The sequence below is a fragment of the Vanellus vanellus genome, assembly GCF_965231255.1.
Source record: "Vanellus vanellus genome assembly, chromosome: 4".
In the NCBI taxonomy this organism is placed as follows: domain Eukaryota; kingdom Metazoa; phylum Chordata; class Aves; order Charadriiformes; family Charadriidae; genus Vanellus; species Vanellus vanellus.
Genome location: NC_138909.1, coordinates 59,991,148 through 60,012,726, shown reverse-complemented (window position 1 = coordinate 60,012,726; position 21,579 = coordinate 59,991,148). Strand labels below are relative to the sequence as shown.

At 43.7% G+C, this 21,579-nt stretch overlaps 1 protein-coding gene across 1 annotated transcript in view; it reads right to left on the bottom strand.

Moving 5' to 3' along the window:
• C1QTNF7 (C1q and TNF related 7) overlaps positions 1 to 21,579 on the bottom strand; it is a 35,728-nt gene that overhangs the window by 1,336 nt on the left and 12,813 nt on the right. Inside the window, exons 2-3 of the mRNA XM_082482917.1 lie at positions 1,931 to 2,128; positions 381 to 626 (exon numbers count right to left, since the gene is read on the bottom strand). Of these exons, the coding sequence (XP_082339043.1) occupies positions 381 to 618 (238 nt within the window). The 5' untranslated portion in view covers positions 619 to 626; positions 1,931 to 2,128. The remainder of the gene's footprint in view (positions 1 to 380; positions 627 to 1,930; positions 2,129 to 21,579) is intronic.

Below are 21,579 nucleotides of genomic sequence, written 5' to 3'. Positions count from 1 at the left end.
TCTCCTACTATTTGAGCATTTTTAGTGTGTACCTGAATACCTGCTAGTCTTTTGTTCTTGGCCAATGGCGCAAATGAGACTATTTATTTGACATCACACATGCTTCATTTTTCCCAATCTTTTTCTTAGCATCTGCGCGGAGGAAGGCTATGCATTTACATTTATGTACACAAATTTCAGCGCGTGCATATTAGACATATCTAAAATATATCTGCGCATTTTCTTTTACTTTTTTTTTACTTTCTTTTTATACACCCATCACACTTAAACCCACACAGGCACATACATACATTTATCTCATATATATATATGTGTAACAGTGACGATGAAAGGTCTTACGTTGTTGTACTACTGTGTTAGGTTACACAAATATTCAATACCTGGGCTCCCTTTTTCACCTTTTTCTCCCTTCCTGCCATCTCTACCATCTCTTCCTGGAAGACCGATGCGTCCGTGTGGCCCCGGGGATCCGCCGGCTCCGGGAGGACCCGCAGGGCCTGGCAAACCAGGGATGCTACAGATGTATCTGGTGTAGTAATTTTCTCCTTTGAACTGGCTTTGAAGAGGTTGTTCGCTCGTGTAGATGGCAAAACTTGTAATGTAAAGCAACACAAACATCCTTGGATCTGGAAAAAATACATACAAATAAGACTATTTATGCATATTATGGCACGCTAGTCACATGCAGATGGCTCTGAATATGCTAATAAGTGTGACAGCGCAGTGCATTATGCACAGGTACACGCGTAGAGAACAACCTGGGATTTCTGCATTACCAGAATCCATGTAGGAGGCAAGGAGGAAAGCCTGTCAGGTTGGACCTTTTTCTGGTCACCATATATCACAAAATCACAGAATGGTAGTGGTTGGAAGGGACCTTTGGAGGTCATCTTGTCCAACCCACCTGCCAGAGCAGGGTCACCTACAGCAGGCTGCACAGGACGGCATCCAGGTGGGTTTTGAGTGTCTCCAGAGGGGGAGACTCCACAACCTCTCTGGGCAGCCTGTGCCAGTGCTCTGCCACCCTCAAGTAAAGAAGTTCCTCCTCATGTTTAGATGGAACTTCCTACATTCAAGTTTGTGCCCATTACCTCTTGTCCTATCACTGGGCACCACTGAAAAAAGACTGGTCCTATCCTCCTGGCACCCTCCCTTTAGTATTTGTAAGCATTGATAAGATCTCCCTTCAGTCTTCTCCAGACTAAAAAGACCCAAGTCCCTCAGCCTTTCCTCATAAGAACGATGTTCCAGTCCCCTAATCAGTCCCCTGTGCTACTATATGTCATTCAGGTAGCCTGTAGACTGACATAACTGGCAAATACTAGCTTTTTCTGGAGCAAATTTTGGCACGTTAAAAAAAGAATCTGGATTCTCCAATGCAAAGTCCTTTGCTTGCATAGTTTATTTTGGCTTTGGGACCTTATATCTGTGCTAGGAGGATGTGCCCATAGGAGCAGTCTCTTCTAGCGAAGACAAAGCTTACACCTTCATTTCATTTTGAAATTTGCCCTTATGGTTGCAAATGAATCTCCAGCCTGAATAACCGCAGCGGAAACTTGCTGAGCCTGCAGAAGAGGTACCAGTAAGAGAGCTACAGCTTCAGTGCCTGGTTGGAAACCCTGATGACCACAGCACAAATAACCACATCACTCTAATTCGGTCAGGTCAAATCTGGCAGCTGCCCTGTGGGGGATGGATGGAGTGTGAATGGGCTGCTAACAGGTTGGGTTTTTAAAGCCTGCCTTGGACTGTCATATGAAATGAACCATGTTGCAATATCTTGCAAGAAAATTGTTTAAAGCTTTATATTTAGCATTTGGGTGCTTTCATAAACAATTGAATGTAAATTGGATTTCTCTGTTCCACTGTATACTGGGAGACTGAAGAAAAGCTGTTGCACAAACAGTAACATGCTGAGGAGTTGCAGCACCTGATGTACAAAGGTGTCTTAAATTAGTGTTGCATTAGCAGAGAGCCAGTCATGGGTCAGGTGAAATTTTGCAAGTCAAGCTGTTTTCTCTAGTTCCCTTGCTGGCTTCTCAGAAGACTTGTGTGGGTTTTTTTGTTGGAGTTGTCCATTCCTTCAGGCCGATTTACAGCTTTCAAGGAAATCAGAGTCCAGTGGTTTCTGTGGGGAGAAAAAGAAGAAACAGAGTGGGGGATTCAGAAGAATATCTGTGTGAAATACCATCTACCTTTTTTTTACAGTGAAACTCAGATTCATTCTCAAACTCAGACTTAAAGAAGTTGCAGAGTTAATTAATCTAGAAATCGTTGTTCCCGTTCCCTTCTCTGTGATACTGATTGGCATTGGCTGATTGATTTAAAACCCCAAACCATTACACTTATTTACAGTTCATGATATTTCAACTGGTATATGGCATGGTGAAATCTATTCAGCAGGGAAAAACACCAGCATGTACACATACACATACGCAGTCTTTATGAAGAATCTTTTCTGTTTTACAGAATGGAGAATTAGAAACTGTCTTGGTATCAATGGCAATGCAGAAAAAACCATGAAAATATTGTAGTTGGAGAGAAATAAGCAATGCTCCAAAATTGTCTTCAGTGAGGTATATTCTACTTTTCATATTAAGCATCTAGTATCAAATTGGCAGAAACCAAACTATTAATTTTGCTGTCATTTGATAAAGCCTTACAGGCAGGCAGGCACAACAGCCTCCAAGAGTGGATTAACATATGAATGCTTAACGTTACAGCAGAGCAGCAAATGATAACTCCAAGGCAGTAGTTAGCTACACGCACAACAAACTTCACAGCAGCATTTGCTCTGATGTACTACTGGGTGTACCCGAATAAAGCTTGTGGATTTTCAAAGGGCTTAAATCAGGGACAACAAAGCTCTCGGCAGAGAAGAACAACGTGAAGCACTTAGCCAGGAGGGAGCAGCTTGGGAGGGAGCTCATGCCGAAGAATGCATATGCATTTTACACAAAGCTGATGGATAAGAAGCAGACATGACCCAGGGATCAAGGACTGGAACAAAAACTGCCCTTTGCCAGATGAAAGTCTGAATCAGTAGGCTAGATGTTCCCACACTGTGCTGCACATAAGCCAAGCTAAAACAACCTCAACAACTGCTGGTTTTGCCTATGTCCAGGATCTCTTACAAATCAGAGGAAGAGCCTTCACACAGCTGCTCCTGTCACCGGCTGGCCAGTGACTTATTGATGTGTGAAGCTGTCTCCAGCTCCCAGACCTCCCCTGCTGTTCTTCTCATGTGCCTACAGGAAATTAATTAGTCTGGGACATGCGTTTCTGCTAAGGCCATGGGAAAAAAGTCATTTGGGGAAGGAGAGGGGAATGGGGTTGTTGTGATAGGGATGTGCCTTAGGTGGCTGGGGCACTGCGACTGGAGAACCAATTTGGGAAGGAGAAGGCATAGAGGGAAGTATGTAAAGCTTTCAGCTATGGAGATTTCAGTTCACCCAGGCTTATGAAGTTAGAGGATGGAACAGACACCACTTTCTCAGGAGTCACCTCTGTTACAATGAACTACTTGATCACAGAGAGTTAACTGGTAGGCAGAAAGTGAGTCATAAATTACACTTTGGTCCTGGCTTCTGGTTGTCTTTTTCAAGGATACAAACTTTTGTCTATTAACTTGGGTAGGAAACAATGTTATTTATATATGCCAAATAATTTTTCTTCAGGGAAAAACAACATTTGAGGAGTTCATTCTTTTTTTCCAAATACTGAAAGCCAGAAAAAGCACATGGTATTCTTGTTCACAACAATAACAATCATCTTCATTAAACCATCACCAAAGATAATAATGAGAATGATATGAACACAGGATTAGAGTAATATTATTACAGGTTTAGAAAATGGTGTTTCAGTAGGTTCCAAATCCACTAGGTAGAGCAAGAGTGCCCACCAAAGCATTCACTGGAAGATGATGGACAATGGACATGCTGATCTGTTATAGGGTGCAGTGATTTCTGGAACAGCTTTTCTAAGCGAGGGTGACAGATTCATTTGTTCTGTCACCGTTCAAGTTGATCATCTGATTCATTAGATTCATTTGATATTGGAAAAATATTAAAAAAGCTATTCTGGGCCTAATACCATGTTTCAGCCTTTAAGATGACAGATCTGAAGAATCAAAAGAAGCATGGCCAGCAGGTCGAGGGAGGTGATTCTCCTCCTCTGCTCTGCTCTGGTGAGACTCCACCTGGAGTACTGTGTCTGGCTCTGGAGCCCTCAGCACAGGAAGGAGATGGTCCTGTTGGAGTGGGTCCAGAGGAGGGGCACAAAGATGATCAGAGGTGGAACACTTCTCCTCTGAGGACAGGCTGAGAGAATTGGGGCCATTCAACCTGGAGAAGAGAAGGCTCTGGGGAGGCCTTATTGCAGCCTTTCAGTACTTAAAGGGGCCCTACAGGAAAGATGGGGACAAACTTTAGTAGGGCCTCTTGCGATAGGACAAGGGTTTATGGCTTTAAACTAAAAGAGGGAAGATTTAGACTAGATATAAGGAAGACATTTTTAACAGTGGGGGTGATGAAACACTTGAACAGATTGCCCAGAGAGATGGCAGATGCCCTGTGCCTGGAAACATCCAAGGTCAGGTTGGACGGGGCTCTGAGCAACCTGATCTAGTGGAAGATGTCCCTGTTTTTTGCAGGGGGTTTGGACCAGATGACCTTTAAAGGTCCTTTCCAACTCAAACTATTCTATGATTCTATGATCTACCTTGAGAATATACTCTGTACATTACATTCCTATCGAAACTAGGTGCTGGGCAGAGAATCTTTATCACCAAGCCTTTAGGAAATCTCACTTCATTACTAATATACTCAAACTATGTCACTAACTTTTTTAAGCTTAGGAATTAAGGGATTGTGGCAAATTCCCAGTTTTGAGACTTCCTGGTATATGATCTCATCTTCTTCCCTTGTCCAGCTATGCGCGTCCTAATTCTAAAATTTAATAATTGGCATTGTTTTAAAACAATCCTAGAAGATTTCCCATTAATCTGTTATAAATAAAAGCTGGGTCAAAAGCCAGTAAGTTTTAGTCACAAGTTATCCTGGCTGTGTTCCTACTTTTGTCTTTCCTTGCTAGCTTTGAATTCACTTCCAATACATATGCACAACTATCTGAGGAGGAGAAGGAGATATGTTTTAACTTCCTTGTGCAAAAAGATGTAGCTGAGAAGTAACGATGCTCTTGGGCCTTTCCTGTCTGTGCAACACTGGCAATGGCTTTAGTGGTGCAGAACCAGATCGTCTATACATGCTCTGGCTCTCCAATAGCAAAGGCCTGTACTGCCTCACGTTGTCACCTTGCTTCACCACTGGGGACTGGACAGACCTTCCCCGGTTCTCCCATCGTGGAGAGCTGTAGTAGTAGAAACAAGGTAGAGAAGGAGGTAACAAGTCAATATGAGAAGCAGAGAGAGAGACACCCTCAACAATTAGCTTGAAATCTCACTGGCTATGCCTGTCTCTTCCTTCTCAAAACATGGTCCACAAAAATCAGTTGTGCCCACGTGCCTGAAGGGTCCAAACCTGCCATTCAGTTTGCCACCACCACTGACCTTTCTACAAAGCCTCAGAAACAGTGGTTTGCCATTTAGCATGCCACAGCCTGCAGTTTCTTTGCGCAGTATGATTTTTGTGCTTTTTAAAATACAAGTCTTATTATGGATTTTTTCCCAAGTATTTTACATTGATCACCTTCAGCTGGGCACAGTTTTATGCATCTCCCAGCTTGTTTTGTGTTATGGGGGCTATGCTGGACTTCCAGAGCTCCATCTGTAAGACCACGCCTTGCTCTTAAGGAATCAAGACCACAGCTGGCCACCACCACATTCTTTGGGTTAGCTACCCATCCAGCAATCTCCACATGGCTTTACATTGTCTTTACTTCCCTTGTGTGAGAAGGGGAGAGTGACCTGATGCTTTTTAAGCAGTCTGAACTTTTGATTCCCGGTCCCAGAATGGCTGATGGTGCCCAAAGGGATCAATCAGCCAGTGGGAAGGAACATTAACTAAATATTTCTGAGAAAACAATCCTTAAAGGCCTTATTAGTAATGTTGACTTTTAACGATCTCACTGGCTTAAGTTTGTACTCGGTCATGTTTGAACAGTGTCCTTCATAACTATATTGAATGCAGTCAGATTCTTCAACCATGTCTCAGGCCTTCATGAAAAATACAGCACTTATAATCAAGACCAGAAGTTCGATGTGTTTGATTTTCAAAATATCAAAGGAGTGGGAGTCATTTTATTTCTTAGTGTCTGACTTGAAACATAGTCTCTCTGATTCCAGCCATTCCCAGTATTTGGAAGGTTGTTTTTACTAAAAATGCCCTAGAAGCTGGTCAAGGCATGTATCAGTGAGATAATCTGGCTCAGCTGGGGGGAGTTTTAACATGAGGGCTGGCAGGCGAAGCAGTTTCAGTGCCAGCTGTACCAGAACACACAAATAAATGAACCCGGACAGATTTGTCTTGACAGAGAGCCCAGGAGCTAGGCCAGTTGCTTACAGTTGGCAATTAACATGGAGACAATAATATGTTTGCTTGCAATGTAGTGAAAAATGGCCAGGATTTAACACTGGAAGACTCAGGGTACAAGTGTCCCTGCACCTCGGATACAGGCTTCTTTAAAAGGTTTCTTCTGTTTTCTTAAAATAATTTAAATAAAACCTAACCAGACTGGAACCATAAGTCACAAGCTGTCTTCAGGGATGACCTGCAATTTGCAGGGTTAGTTATGAATCTGAACTGGAGTTGAGCATGTGGAAGTATGTAGGCGTCTGAAGGTGTGGATAGATGCCTAGAGCCGTGTGCCCATCTCCCATGGAGAGCCTTTCAGTTCAGGCAGGCTTCCTCTTGGTTCCTCCCCAGCCCTTGCCAGGGGACTTTCCACCTCCTGCCTGAGATCATTCTGCTTTACCAACCTTGCGGTGGTATAAGAGAAGTGGAGAACAGACTGGGAAAACCGTTTTGGATGGCATGGAAAGAGGAAAAACGGGGGGTGCAAAAAGAAAATGTCAGACTGCAAGGCACATGAGGACAACCAAGAACAGAAGTCATAGATTATTGCCACAGGTCATAGGGGACAGACTTCTACCGCCTTGTGCTCACTTGTGCTCACACCTGGGCTTTGTGAATGAAAGTCCATTAACTATTACTGGGAGGCTACAATATGTTGATAATCAGCCTTAATTGACATTCCCTTAAATTTAAGGGAATCATGAGAGCAGTCACTGCACAGGGGTGAATGAGGGACCAACCTTTAAAGTGAGCTCAGGACACACAGGTCAAGAACAACTTTGGGAACTTTGCTGGATTTCTGAGTGAATATGTTCTAGTCCCTGGGCATGGCTTAATTCTCACCCCCTATAGGTAAATGTCATTTATTAGGTCATGGACATGTCTGCAGATGGATTCTCATTCACGCAGTTGCTCTCTTGGTGACAGCGTATTGTACCAAAGAACAGTGTTTGCTATTTAAAAAGACAATCATGCAGAGAAGAAGCCTTCTGGACCCTGAAAGGGACACTTCTCCCCCAGCACATAATTTTCTTCTGGAAGATCATCAGGTGATATCACCCCTGCTCTGTGCCTTTCTTGGAAACCTGCAGAAGAGTAGGCAGCTAGCCAGGGACTACGTCTCTACATCAAACTAGGCAAAGACCAAAGAAGTGATTTAAATGCTTGAGCAGGACTAAGCCAGTTGATTTCGCCTGAAGCAAGTTGGGAAAGGGTCCCATAAACTCCTCTGCCGGAGGAGCAGTGGCGGCTGTGGCCTGGGGCAGGGAGCAGCCGTGTTCAGCTGAGTAGCAAACTCTTATCCCTGTTCTGCTGTACATGGAAGAGGACATCTGTCCAGGGCTTGACATGAGTGATTTTTTTTCACACTGCAAATAGTCTTAGTTTTGGTAGCAATATTTTTAAGTGTACGAAGGGTCTCTCTGCGCTGCTGTTGCAACACAGCAAGCCATTAACTTGTCCAAGAGGGGAACTGGAAATTTTGCCTGGATGGTCAAATCCCCAGCTAGAAACGGCTTGCTAAACACTGTGGTCCCTTAAATCCAGATGACACCGAATTATGCTGTGGTCCCTTCAATCCAGGTGATATTGTCAACAGTCCTTAACATACTGAGGAGTGCAAAGGTAGTATAAAGTGTAAATTTTTTAACTTCAAAATTTGGATAAGTATGTGTGCCTGACGAGACTGTGGAGGACTAATTAGTTGTTATTTATATGACACTTAGAAGATGGAAGGAATTGTAAAAGCCCTATAGTATGAATTTAATTATCTTAAACCACTCTGAATTTTATTACTGAAAGTATATATGTTGCAACATAAAAGCAGAAATTTCTGAAGTGCTCCATGCTACCCAAGCCGTGCTCCCAGGAGCGGCAGAACTGCACAACAGAGCTCAGATAATACCAGTCCTGAAAAAACTCACCACAGCTCCCAGGTTCCTGCTTGAGAACCTTCAAAAGATAACTGCACAACTGTGCATTTGAAAACAGACATAGAAAATCAGCATTCTGGTATCAAATATTCCTGGGTAATTCCTTTGTGGTGCTAAGACCTTTGGGCTGAATTTACATTACGTCGGCTGTGACGTACCGAGTGGAGCATGAGAGGCTGCCTTAGCCTTGAGTTTCTGAAGAGGATCTCTTCAGGCACACCTGCAGGAGCAGTGCTGTGCAGCACGGATACTCAGGACAGGAACGCGAGACCCAGGCTGCACGCACCTGACATGGCTCCATGCCCAAGCAACCTGTGGCCAGGCAAATGCTACTTGCTTTCCCGGAGGACTACATCCACAGGCAGTGCACTATCCACTGCCCAGGGTTCGCTGCAAGGTCTCCATCTTCTGACCCTTGGTGTGCTGTTGGCGTGTTCAGGACCACCTGAACACCTGAGAGAACCTCAACATGAAACTGCCACCCACATTACCGTATGTCCCCAGCCTCTGGGACTGCCAGGCTCTCATGTCAACCCCGGTGGTCTCCTCAGTGCTGGTGCTCTAACTTGTCAGTACAGGAGATAAAAATCTGGCCTCAAAATCAGCATACTTCCTGACTTTGGCTGTTCTGAGAAAAATCCTGTTCTCGTGGAGTGAGTCTACCTCAAAGCTATTACTTCAACAGTATTACTTCTATATTTATACTGGAATAGAAAAACGAGAATTTGGCCTGGTTTAGTCACATGTGTGATCGTTATGGTTAATGTCAGATTCAGGAGATTGGAGCCAGGAAGATATAAAAATAGAACGAAATTTATGTAATGTCTGCTTTTGGGTAATAGCACGTTTTTAAAGTATGCTTCTTCCTGATTGAATCAAACATTTAAATAACAGCTTGATTTTCAGTGAGGTTGACCTCTTTGTGAGACTGAAGGACTTGTACATTAGAAAGACAGCTCCGCACAGTTTGGAGGTGTGAAATGAAATTCCACTTAAATTCTGTATGGTATGGTATTATCCTATTCAAACAAAGACTTGCGTTTCTATAGAAGAGCAGAAGGGACAAGGCATCCTGCCTCTCAACAGTCTTCACAGGAACACCAGCTCCACCCAAGCCCACCCTCTGGCAACCCGGTTGGTACCCAGCAAGCGCTCACACAGGACCTGCGTTTCTAGTTGATGGGCATGATGTTCTACAACTTCACATCTTGTCAAGGTGTTTGTGTTGGGCAGGGGCTGCTCTCTGGGGCTGGGAGTGGTGAGGTTCCCCATGGGGTGGCAGGGCAGGGTCTTGCTAGCCAGAGCCCATTCTATCACCCCAGCAGGGACCAGGGCAGCCTGGAGGGAGCCCGGGGCACCCCCAGCGTCTGAGGCCAGACCGGGACGTCAGCCTGTGGGTGGGGGTCAGCTGAGCTGAAATGGGATCCTGGCAGAGTGGTAGGACACCCCAGGAGAAGCTGGCAGGGACAGTCAGGGGTGTCAGTGCCCTCATGGCTCTGAAAGTTTATACTTATTCAAAGAGGAAAAAAGCATCTTAGTCTGGCAGCATGAGTCCACCCTACACATATAGAAATAACAATATCTGCAGCACAAGGCATTCAAAGGTCTGTTTAATTCTGTATGGATCCTTACCCCTCTCCCCACTGCAGTGTCTGCTGAGCCACAACTTATGACCTTCAGGATTTGCTCTTGCTTTCATCAGTGTCCTGATGAGAACCATTTCTGTGGTGACTGCTTGGATTTACAGGGTCTCAGTCTGAGTTGTTTGGGTTATTTTTTTAATACATAAACTGCTATGTGTTGTGAAGATGTAAGTGTCAGGCTTGCTCATTTGAAGAAATGTTTGGAATGTTCTTACAACTCAATGAAAAATCTTACACTTACAACACTGACACTAATCTTTTTTCCTCTGTTTTTCTGACTTGGACATTTCAGGCAGGCAGCTTTAAATCTCCAAGAAAAAAGTTTTTAAAAACAGTATTATCTCATTTATTTGTTTTCTAATTTGTACAAACCTTGAAAGTGAAAAACTCATGCTGTTGTAAAGAGCTCTGGTGAGTCTATCAATCTGTTTTGCTAACTACTGTAGCCTACTATGTATACTAGTTGCAATATATCCTAACGAGTCTTTAAAGAGAGTTTAACAAGCATCACATATTAAGAAGAGAAGCAAAGAGGATAGAAGACTTTGTCTTCTTTTGTTTGACACAAATTTGCCTGACACAAATTCACTTCGAAGAATGACAGTTTTTCCTGTGATATGATAACTTCAAATTGATACATGTCATCATTTGTCAGCCTGATTCTGTACATACTGAAATCAAATGCAAATCTCTCTCTTATTAGTGGTGTTTGATCAGGTTCACAGAGAGGAAGAAAGAAAACAGAGCACAGAATTTTCTTTCAGGAGATCTGATTTCAGTTCCTCAATCAGAAATGTCTATTTCATGGCCATTAGTTAATCTTACGTGCTTCTGTTTCTTCATCAGTAAAACAACAATGTCAATAATATCGGGAAAATATTGCTCTGCTGATGTAAAAGCAGGCTATTTCAAAAGCACTTTTCAGATTCTGGTTTTCTTAAGTAATTGTGAACTGCTGTTTCATATTTCAAATCCATTCTCTCATGGGAGATGAAAATGGATGAAGTCAGCGTAATTTCTGCAGTTTTTTAGTGCGGTGCAGATGAGGTCTAGTGTCTGATAACTGCCATTTCTGACTTTGTAACAAAGAGTCAACCATACTCCTGCTTATCATTAAGAACAAAATTTGGGCCTCATGTAGTTGGGCAGAGGTCTATTGAAACCGTGTGCTCTGTGTTTATATTTGGCCTTGAAGGTGTTTTCTCACTTAAGTTCTTGCAACAGTAATTTGAATGGTTTTTGAAATCCGTCCTATCTGGGAAGTGTTCTTTTCCTTGGGTTCCTCCAGGGGATAGCACAAAGTAGCTGCAGCTATCGGTCAAGTTGCCACTCTTCAGTAGGAAGGTCTGACCTTAGGCCGGTAAGGAGTGGGCTTTTCCTTGACTTTGTTCTGCATGTGCGTATGCTTCAGGGTGATCTCAGCGGGTCTCCATGAGACATAAGTGGGCATTCCTGGATGGTCTGAAGGTCACAGAATGTTTAGCACTCAGTTTAATTTCATTTTCTCTTGAATTTGCCCTGATCTCAGCCTGCCAACAGGTCCCACCTAACCTTGAATCATGGGATGTTAGAGTCACCATAGGAGGTCCCCAGTCCAGCTGGTCTTCCCCACATTGATTAAGGTGGCACCATGTAGCAAATAGCATAGCTGGAGACATCTTACCCAAATGCAGCATGCTGAGGTTAGTCCACATAGGCAGTAAATGTACATTTGGGTGGACCCTAAGCTGTGTGGTGCACTGTGCCACAGGGGTACCAGTTGGATTGCCCATACACAGCACCAGAGGAGTTCCCTTGGGGAAGGAGTAACCAGGACACGTAGGTAGCACAGAGTCATATGCATAGAGGACAGAGTCTTGGGGTGCACCTGCAGTGCAAACACAGCCCGAGGTAGTGGTATGTGGTAGGTTATGCCCAAGCATGCATATTTCTTAAAAAGAAAAGGGATAATCACTGAATGTGACTTTACCTTACTGTACTATCTAGAGTTTTGCTCAGGCTTCTAATTCGAGTATCTACTGATATAATTTACAATGATGACAATAAACTCAGTGTTACTTTACAGTTGCAACTTCATGATAGCTGTCTGCCGTGAGCCTTTTTGCATTTTAAACAATAACCTTGATTTAAATGTATTTCATAAATTCTGGCTAGTCTAAGACAAACAGTATGCCAGAATCACTTCTATGCTCTGTTCCGCAGAAATTTCCTTACATAATTGTTAATACAAATAAAATATATTAAAAAAGAGGAGTCATGCAAGGCTTAGAGCATATTAACTTCAAGTTTCTATCAGGGTAAAGGGTTTAGCAATTTCCACTTTAATGGAAACCTGTGGAGATTCAGAATGTATTGACTTGCAAATAACATTGAAAATACATAAAACATGCAGAAGCTTTCTCTTGCCTTGGTGAAAATGACCTTTCCTTTCAGTGATAAAACTATTTAGGTTTTATGGCATGGAATCAAGATATAAAACTGAAAAAAATCCCTATAATTTAAAGTCTCTCAGATCACTTCAGGCAGTTGCTTTTCCCTCAGCCGGGGCATAATTTTATCGCAGACGAGTGTGTGTATATGTGCACGTGTGTGCGCATACACATATACATCTGTACCTTTACCAGCCAAAGGGGCCCTGTTCTCACTTAGCTTTGTTTTCAAGACCCTGGAGCGTGGTGGATGCATTTTATGTCAAAGATATTATAGAGTTTTTTTTCTATTTGACTTTGACCGATGGAGTTAATTTTCTTTAATACAGATCTATTCTCTGATGGCCTGAATAAAAGATGTACTTAGATTTGTTTCTAGCTGATAAACAGTAAGCTGGCATGTAATAAGCTGTTTTGTTGTTTTTATCTTTGTGATAGGTATCTTCATTGGGCACTGCAGAAAGTTCTATTTTGAAATTTGTGATTTTGTTTATTGCTTAAAATACACATTATGTCTTGAACAGGATAATTGCAATCGAAAACTCTCATGTTCTCAAACGTCATGTCTTTCCTGCTTAGAATTCTCCTTTTCTTTCTGCGAGATACTGTGATTTCTTCTGAGGCTTCTGTTTTTCCTTTGTCTTTGGGAAAGTTAAAGTGTATGTATGTGCATATATATATGCACACAAACTGCAAAGTTAAAAAAATAAGTTTTATAAGTTTATTGATTCATGGGAAAGAATATCAAAACACTTCATCTGGAGACAATTTTATTGGCACAGCTTCTCTCTTTTTTCTATTCTGCTTATTTTGTTAATGCGTGAAACAGTCTCTGCAGAAGTTCATAAGCCGCTGCTGCCCCTTCTCCATGAAATTAATTGATGTCCCAGTTTGTTCTCTTGGGGCAATTATGAAGTCATCCATAACAACCATTTCATTATGTCTCTGTTTTGGGATTAACCTTACATATGAGTGACTCTGGTAAATATGATCAAAAAGCCCTTCCAGCCCTGAACCCTTGCTCTCTAGCAGTGTCCTCTAGCAGGCCCTTTGCTCTTCCGGAGGATGAGGGAAGTACGCGGCGGTGCTCGCCGGGAGTCTATTTTCCTGCTACCAGTGCTCTGCAGCTGAGGTCTTCTGAACTGGAGATATTTTCTGAGTCTTTGCTTTCTGCCAGCCTTGCTGGACTCCTTATCCATGAAGTCGGAAAGAGTTTAAACTCTGTCTTTCCACAACATTCCTCATAGGTAAATTTGTTGGATTAATTATGCACGGAACACATCTGTGTCCCTTAAACCTTTTTGTCCCCCTTAAATCTTTTCAGCTGATGATTTCATTTGATTCCTTCTATTTCTTGCATTGTAAGAGACAGTGATTAATCTGCTCCTTTGTATGTTATCTTTCTCAGAAAAGCAGTAAGTTTGAACTCCTTATGATTGTCACAAATATTCCCATGTTGAACATTCTTAATTTAAAATTGTAAATGCTAGTGGTTACAGGGTCCACTAAGTTGTAAGAGCCATCTGCTTTTTTCCTTTAGTGTATTAACATTAATAAGCAGGATTCTGAAAGACATACGAGATCAGCAGGTCTACCAGCTTCACTGCTTTCTTGTTATGTCCTCAGATCAGCGTGAATCCATCGTGTCTAACAAAAATGCAGAAGTACAGCTGCAAAAATGCAGCTGCTGAGGTTGTGTTATCTGGTCTCTGCCAAAGATGTACAACATGGGACAGAATCTCCCCACTGCAGCGATCGTCATTCTGCTAGACTTAAAAGCCAAGAAAAGTAGTAAAAATTAAATATAATGTTTTCCAGGCGATGTCGGTGGCTCTTATAGAAAGAAAAAAACCCTCTAAATTCATCAAAGCTGTATAAACTCTCATGTGTTTGCTACAGACAGCTTCAGGTCAGTCTTCCAGATAGTCTATAAAATACTGCTTTCATTGGCACACTTTTAACAAAACAATCATGGTTTCTTAATACAGATATGTCTCATTATTATTCAAAATCAAGTTTGTTTATTTATCTGTGTCAACCACAGAATGTCAGATTATACAGACTCTTGCTTTGCTCTCCATGAGTAGCCAGCTGAACGCAGCCACGTGTCCTCACAGCCACAACACGGGCTAAATTACAGGGTGATGACATTTGTTATTCCCTGTCGGGGTGGCTTTTCTCCTCCTCCTCTTCTTCCTCCTTCTCCTTCTCCTTCTCCTCCTCTTCCTCCATCTGTGCCTGCCAGCACAGAGCTCCCCTCTCCTTGCTGGGCTCCTAACACTGCTGAGCTCTCCTCTCAGCATCAGGAGCCCAAAGGTCAAAATCTGTCCCGCTTCCAACAGCCATATGGGGCTGTTGTTTTGCCCTTTGTTCCCTGTCTATTGGGATGCAAATTGCTCTGGGTTTTCTCTTTAATTGTCAGACACTGAGGCTGGAGGTGAGGGGGAACAAGAGATGCGGCAGCATGCGAAGTCCAGGGACTGCCAGGGCCATCCTGATGCGCCTCTGTATGTCTGTCCAGATTGCCATCATGTCCACATGGGACAGAGAGAAAGGGCTGCCTGTCTGGAGAGCGGCGTGGTGGCAGGGAAGTGGCAGTGCAAAGGCGTTGTCTCCTGCATGATGCTACAGCTGGCTGAGTCGAAAGATGGCTGGGAAAAGTCCTTAAATGGAAATCTCAGATGTAGAACTTGTTTTTCCTGCCAGAAGTCTGGCTGAAGCGGACTCTTTGCTGTAGTGAATGTTCAAGCTGTGGTGAGCCCAGATATCATTGTCCCTTCTCCCTGTTTGAGGTCTATCTTCAAACCACGACAGGGATGTAGTGTGGCAGCAGTTACAGAAGAGGGACCTATTGGAAGGTCACAGGGTGTATGGTATAGCCCCGAGCCCTCAGGCACTGCTGCTGCTCTCCCCTCGTTTGCAGAGTACTGAAGACTATTCCTCTCTTTCAGACCCTGGAAACAGAGATGCTGTGCAGGTGGTACCACTTGTGCAGCAGTAATCAAAGCCAAAAGAGCCTCTTCCCCCGAGGCCCTCGACTGTGGAGAAAGGGCAATAATGACTCACCGCCTATTAGCAAACGTCGTGGGTTTGGCAAAAACAAGGATCCCATTAAGCGAAGAGGTTGTTCTGTTTTGGAGTTTCATCTGTAAGCTGTGAGGTTGCTTTTTTCTGTAATTTTTTTAAACCTTTTCTGTTTCTGCCCTGTTGGTGAGTGCCGCAGCGAGTCCGTCTGCAACTCTTTCTGTGCCCAAAATCACTAAGACCTGGAGGTGGACGGGCAGCTGAGACCTGCTGCCTGTAGCGAGTGCATGGAGATGATGCTGCTGCCGTTTCCAAATGACAAATGGTTGGTAGCTCCTGTGTTTTGTACGGCTTCATTTTGATATCTCTGAGGGAAAAAAGAATGTAGCCAGAGAATAAAGCAAGAGGTAGCGCAAGTCTCTCTGCAATAAGCAAAAGGGGAGTTTGTGCTCTCGCCTGGAGGAACATCTGCCTTCCAAGAGCAGGCAGGGGACAGGCTCGGCCGAGGAGCAGCAGGACGTGGCTGAGGCTCCTCAGCCTTCTCACCTGCAACAGCAGCAAAGACCCACTGTGGGGAAAGGCCAGACAGAGGCTTTGCTCAGCGTCCCTCTCACCCATGAACTTTTACTGCTTCCCAGAAACAGCTGACAGCTCAGGAACCCCAAGATCTCCCTGTCTATGTATATCCCTATTTATTTAATCCTGGTCTAGTCTGAGTACCAGGAAAAGGCCAGGGGAATATGAAGTCCAATCTGACCATTTGATGAGTTACCAATACTATCTCCTCCATAAAGACAACAAAAATTGTGTGAAGAGCATCTGTTCTCCTCATTGCTTGCCCCTTGCTGTGGCTCATCTGTGTTGGATAAAGCAGCTCCGGAGTGTCAGGGGTTTTTAACACTCATAGTCTTCCCTCATTCTTCTGATTTACTTTTACTGGAGGCTAAAGCTTGTAAACCTTTGACTCCTGTTTACAAATAGGCAGCCTGGATAACATTAGCAAACATAAACATTACTCTCCCTGAGAATCCTATTTTAAGCACAGATTTGTAAAGACCAATTTTATCTCCACCATCTGTAACTCGTTAAAATTCCAATTGTTTTTCTTAAAAGGCATTTTAACAGTGGATAGTAAGCATGAGGTAGATTAAAAGTAATTTGAATTGTAGGTTTTTATTAAGAGTTTAGAAAAAAATCTATTAGAGACCTGGGTTATCTGCAGCCTCCAAATGGTGCTGAAGAAATCATGGTGCTCGCAGTTGTCATAGATGTTTTTTTCCTTTTAATTTGTATAATATGTTTTCCTGACATCTATGCACAAACTTGCATTGGTTTATGTTCAAATAATTTAGTTAAATAAATGCCAGATCCTCAGCGGATGCCTTAATTGATCTAGAATCAGCCCATTTATTTTAATTTGGCCTAAGCTGGAATAAGGAGCCGTATAAACCGAGGACATAGTTAGACTCTTGCTGCAGGAATGCGTGTACCAATTTAAAAAATAACTATCCCTCTGCAGTTGGTTACTGCTGTTCTGCTGGGGCTCACTTTCTTTGTAGATCAGCCACTTCCACAGGCTGTTTAACCCATCTGACACTGCATTAAATCACGTGGGGAGCATTTGCATGTTTGGCTATCCAGTACTGTTGTGTACAGCAATATCGGAGCCGGGTGGGTAAGAGAGGGAAAGGTCCTCAGGTAGTAAATGTCTGACCAGGGCATAGTGCAGTGTAAACCATTCCTACACTCGTTGGACCCACTGAAATGGGCTGTTTCAGCTGAGACACTGGGTTTTGCATGGCCACAGGCACACGTTCCTCCCGCTGCCCTTTCTGCAGCTGTGGCCACCTTGGGCAGGAGATCTTGGCAGGCGGCAACTTCGTAAAAAAACCCCATCAGGGTTCGCCAGACTTATTTGTCAAAAGTTTAAGACGCTAGCGTGGCTGAGACAGCCTCCTTTCCTTCTGGCCACTTTGCAATTGGGGCAGGTGAAAACAATTTTGTCCAGCACCGTTGTTTGCTAGGTGAATGGGAGCCAAAGCCCTAAAAGCGTCCAGATGGGTGCTTGCGCTGGTCTAATTAAATCAGTTTTGAAACATATCTTCAGGCTGTGGACAGATGTTCATTTTGTAGCGAGCTGTGCCAGATGAAGATTACAAGCCACACCGCTGGAGGTTATTGCCCTCGCAGCTCTGCTGGCACAGCCGTCCCAGATCCTCCTCAGCTTAAACGTGGTGCAGACATGCATCTCAGGTGGTGACGGCTGGAGAGGTCACTGCCTGCCTGTCCATGCTGGCTTCCCTGGCACAACACCAGGGCTTGGCTGGGCGCTCCAGAGTGTGTCCTCTGGCCTACTGCGGTCAAAATGAACCAGGTTGGCCTGTACAGTGGGAATAAGAGAACTCCTGTTTGCTGTGGTTCGTTGTGTCTGACAAGGCGTGGGGAGCCCTACCAGGCCAGGGGACAGTGGGAGCACAGGGAACAAGCTGGGGTTGGCACAGCTGGATCTGGAGGAGGCCACCTGCCTGAAGCCCTCCTGTGCTGAGGTGGGAGCAGAAATGTGTCCTGCTGCCGAAGCTGTGAGGTGAGTAGTGTGGGTGCGGAATTTTGGAGAGTGGCAGGGAACTCAACCGCTTTGGGCTGCTTGCTTCCCAAGGGCTTGGCCTGGGCTTGAGCTCGGGCCGTGGGGGTTGACCAAGGACCAGTTCAATCCAAACAAGGAAGCTTTTCTCGTCAAGCTGTTATATTTTTACCAAATGTGTTAATGTGTGTACAGACAAAGCATGACACAATGTTGACCCAGTCTGGTGAGCTGCTAGCTTCACTTGGCCAAAACTATCTTAGCAGACGGTATTTAGCTTTCTATGTAATACTAAGGTCAACTGTTTATCCTTTAACATGCTTTTCATGTCTTAAACCCTACCTGCATTAGGAACTATATAATATTCATTCTCATGATAATTTTTAGTTAAAATATATTAGCTTAAAAGCACCTTAAATGCCTTACAAAAACACCTATGTGGCCATGACCTTAGCTGTTGGGCTCACCTATTTTCAAAGACGCTAAATTTATGATTTCTTCCCATTGTTCAACAGTTCTTTATTATTAAAGAAGTCAGGTAATGCTGTTTCCACTGAAAAGTATTGCTACTGCTGATGGCACTGTCTGGCTTTCATGAACTCTCCATGCCAATTTTTAATTAACCATACTTAATGCAGTCTTTCCTTACTGCCCTTGCTAGGGGAGTATTTCTTTTGCTTGCACTTTTAAAGATCATGCTTACATGCAGAAATCAGTCCCTATCTGTGTTTTTCGAGAACTGAGTCAAAAAGGTGGCTGAACGTAACCCCAGGTCTAAGGGCCATCCCCGAGGTCCTGCCTGTTCACTGGTTGTCCTCCCTGCAAGGACCTGGTGGTCAGCCCTGCAGAGCAGCCAGCTCCGTTCTCCAGTGCACCCGGTTGTGTCCATCTCCTCAGGAAACAAATGACTAATCTTCTGTGTATATAAGCTACTATTATTTATCGGTTGTTTCATCAGTCCCCACAGTTTCCTTCACATTCTCCAAGCAATGAAGAAACCGTGTTCCCTATTCCATGGAAACGCAGCACTCATGTAAGCTGAGAGTGCTCCTGAGAATATCCGTTTACTTAACTCTGTTTTCAGGCCGCTTCTTACTGCAGCTTTGCAGAGTTTTAGCAGCACAGCTCGCAGCCATCCAAGCGAAAGACCAGTGACAGGAGCGGCGAAAGACCAGTGACAGGAGCAGCGAAAGAAAGGGAGGCACAAGCAGCCCTAGTCGGGGCAGGGATCACCAGAGCAGAACCTAGAGTAGCTGTGGCACCTTTGCTGGGTGGCACACTGGGTTTGAGTTTGGCATTTGATTTTCTATGACCACTAGATGGCATAAAAAATGCTCTTGTAGGCATCAGCTTGTTCCTGAAAAATTACCAAGTGTTGGGGTCACGCTGCAGTTAAAGGGAATTCTTACATTGTTTTTAATCAAAGGCATATATTAATATTTATCTTAGATGCAGAAGTGTGTCGGTAGGAGTCATCCTATTGAGTGGAAATCAACCTTAGCAGCAAAATTCAGCTTCAAATAGCAAGGACTGCTGAAGTCGGTGCCATTCCCAGGTGGAGGATAACATAGCAGATGAGGGTTTCTCTGCTAATTGCATTACAGGACCAGGCACTAAAAAAATCGCCAGTTCTCCTCTTGGTCTTGATAATGTAGTTTCGGGCAAATCACGTAACTCACTTCATTTCTCTGTTTTGTATGTAGGGCAATGATTTCCTGTCTTGCAGTGGTGCCGGAGGAGTTAATTAACAGTCACAAAGCACAAATGGAGAGAAGAAAAACACTAATGACTCCCGAAAACTACCTGTAAGGAAGGGCTTTCCTGGTCTGTCCGTCCTGCATCATCCAGCTATTGCTGTGCCACTGTCACGGTTATAATAAGACGATGGAGTATGGATAGTTTTAAAAAATACTGAAAGAAATGTTGCTGAACGCTGCTGAAAGAAAGGAAAACCACTGAAAGAAATGGACTAAGATATTTTCGGTTCTGTTTGCAGTATAATTCGTTATGGAAATTTCACGACAAGTGAAAACAACCTGCCTGCTGCTCTCCAAAACCCCTCTGAGTTGAAAGGACAGCCTGGTGGATGGTGACTTGCGTGTCCTGACCCTCACCTGTGGTCCAGCTTCCCTCCAGCTGAGGGCAACTTTCAGTTGAAATCTGAAGCTTTGGTGCAGTCTCTGGTTTGGTTGCTTATTCGTAATTAAAACTGCCAGTTACTGGGAGGGCTTTGCAGCTGCTGTGAAAGGTATTATCTCTTGCACATCCTCAGGATCAAGATCTTTGGTGATTTTACCACTTAAATACACTATCTGATTATAATGGCTCCTGATACTGCCAGACCATAAGGAAAGACATTTATGAACACTGTTAGGAATGAAGTGAAAAGAATAGGGAATCCATTGTAAATTAATAGCGAGTGGGAAAATCTCGCCACAGCAATTGGTATGACTGCTGTGGTTACGAGATGACGTATTTCTTTTTACTCTTATCTTTATTGAGTGTAGTGGATATAAATACCCTAAGGAGAGCCAGAGGATTTTACAGGGTATACCGGGAACTACTTTTCATCATTTAGAAAGAAAGGCCTTAAAGGTTCGGATAAGGACAGTACTGAAAAAAGAGAATTTGGCATGATGTCCCTGAGAAAATAATATTGCAACAATGAACAATGATATTCAAGCATGCTTTATACGCTGTTTTCATTGCCAATGAAAAGAGACTGACTGTATGTCTTCCCATAATCACAGAGGGTATTTATGGTGTAGACGTAATTTTTGGTTTATCTGAAACCAAGTTTTATCAGCTGTCCTCTAGCAAACTGAGGAATCAGACTGTGAATGAGAGAGACATGAAAACTGTCAGACCAAAACACACCCAACAAAACAAATGATTACTGATTGGCCCTGAAGAAAACTGAGAAAAACAAAAATCTGACACTGAAGTGCTGTAACTGCAGTGCCAAACTGATTTCCAACCACTCACAAGAGTATCGGCTTTATTTTTCCAGCGATAAATTTAGGTTTTCCGCTTGTCCCCACGGCACATTTTAGTGATGATGTTGGAGACTTTTCAATTTCCATTTAAGATTTCAAACAGCAAATAAAGTTATCTTGGCAGCCTGTGGGAGAGCTAATGCGGTAGATAGAAGATGTGTAGCAAACGGTTTATACAAGTGTTGAGTTCAGGTTCAACACCGAGCCCCCGCTGCTCTCTCCGGAGCAGTGCCACAGCCAGGTGACAGCCAGCACTGGGCAGCCTCGGGACCAGCCAGCGGTCCTCCACATAGACCAGAAATTCGATGGGGTATTTTATCAGCTTGTCTCCTTGTTCTGCCACGGCTGTGGTGCCCCAGTGCCTGGGCCTCACCGGCCACCGTGCATTACCCTGGGTGGAGGAGAGGCCACATGGCAGTGCCTGTCCCTTACGGTGACATGCCTG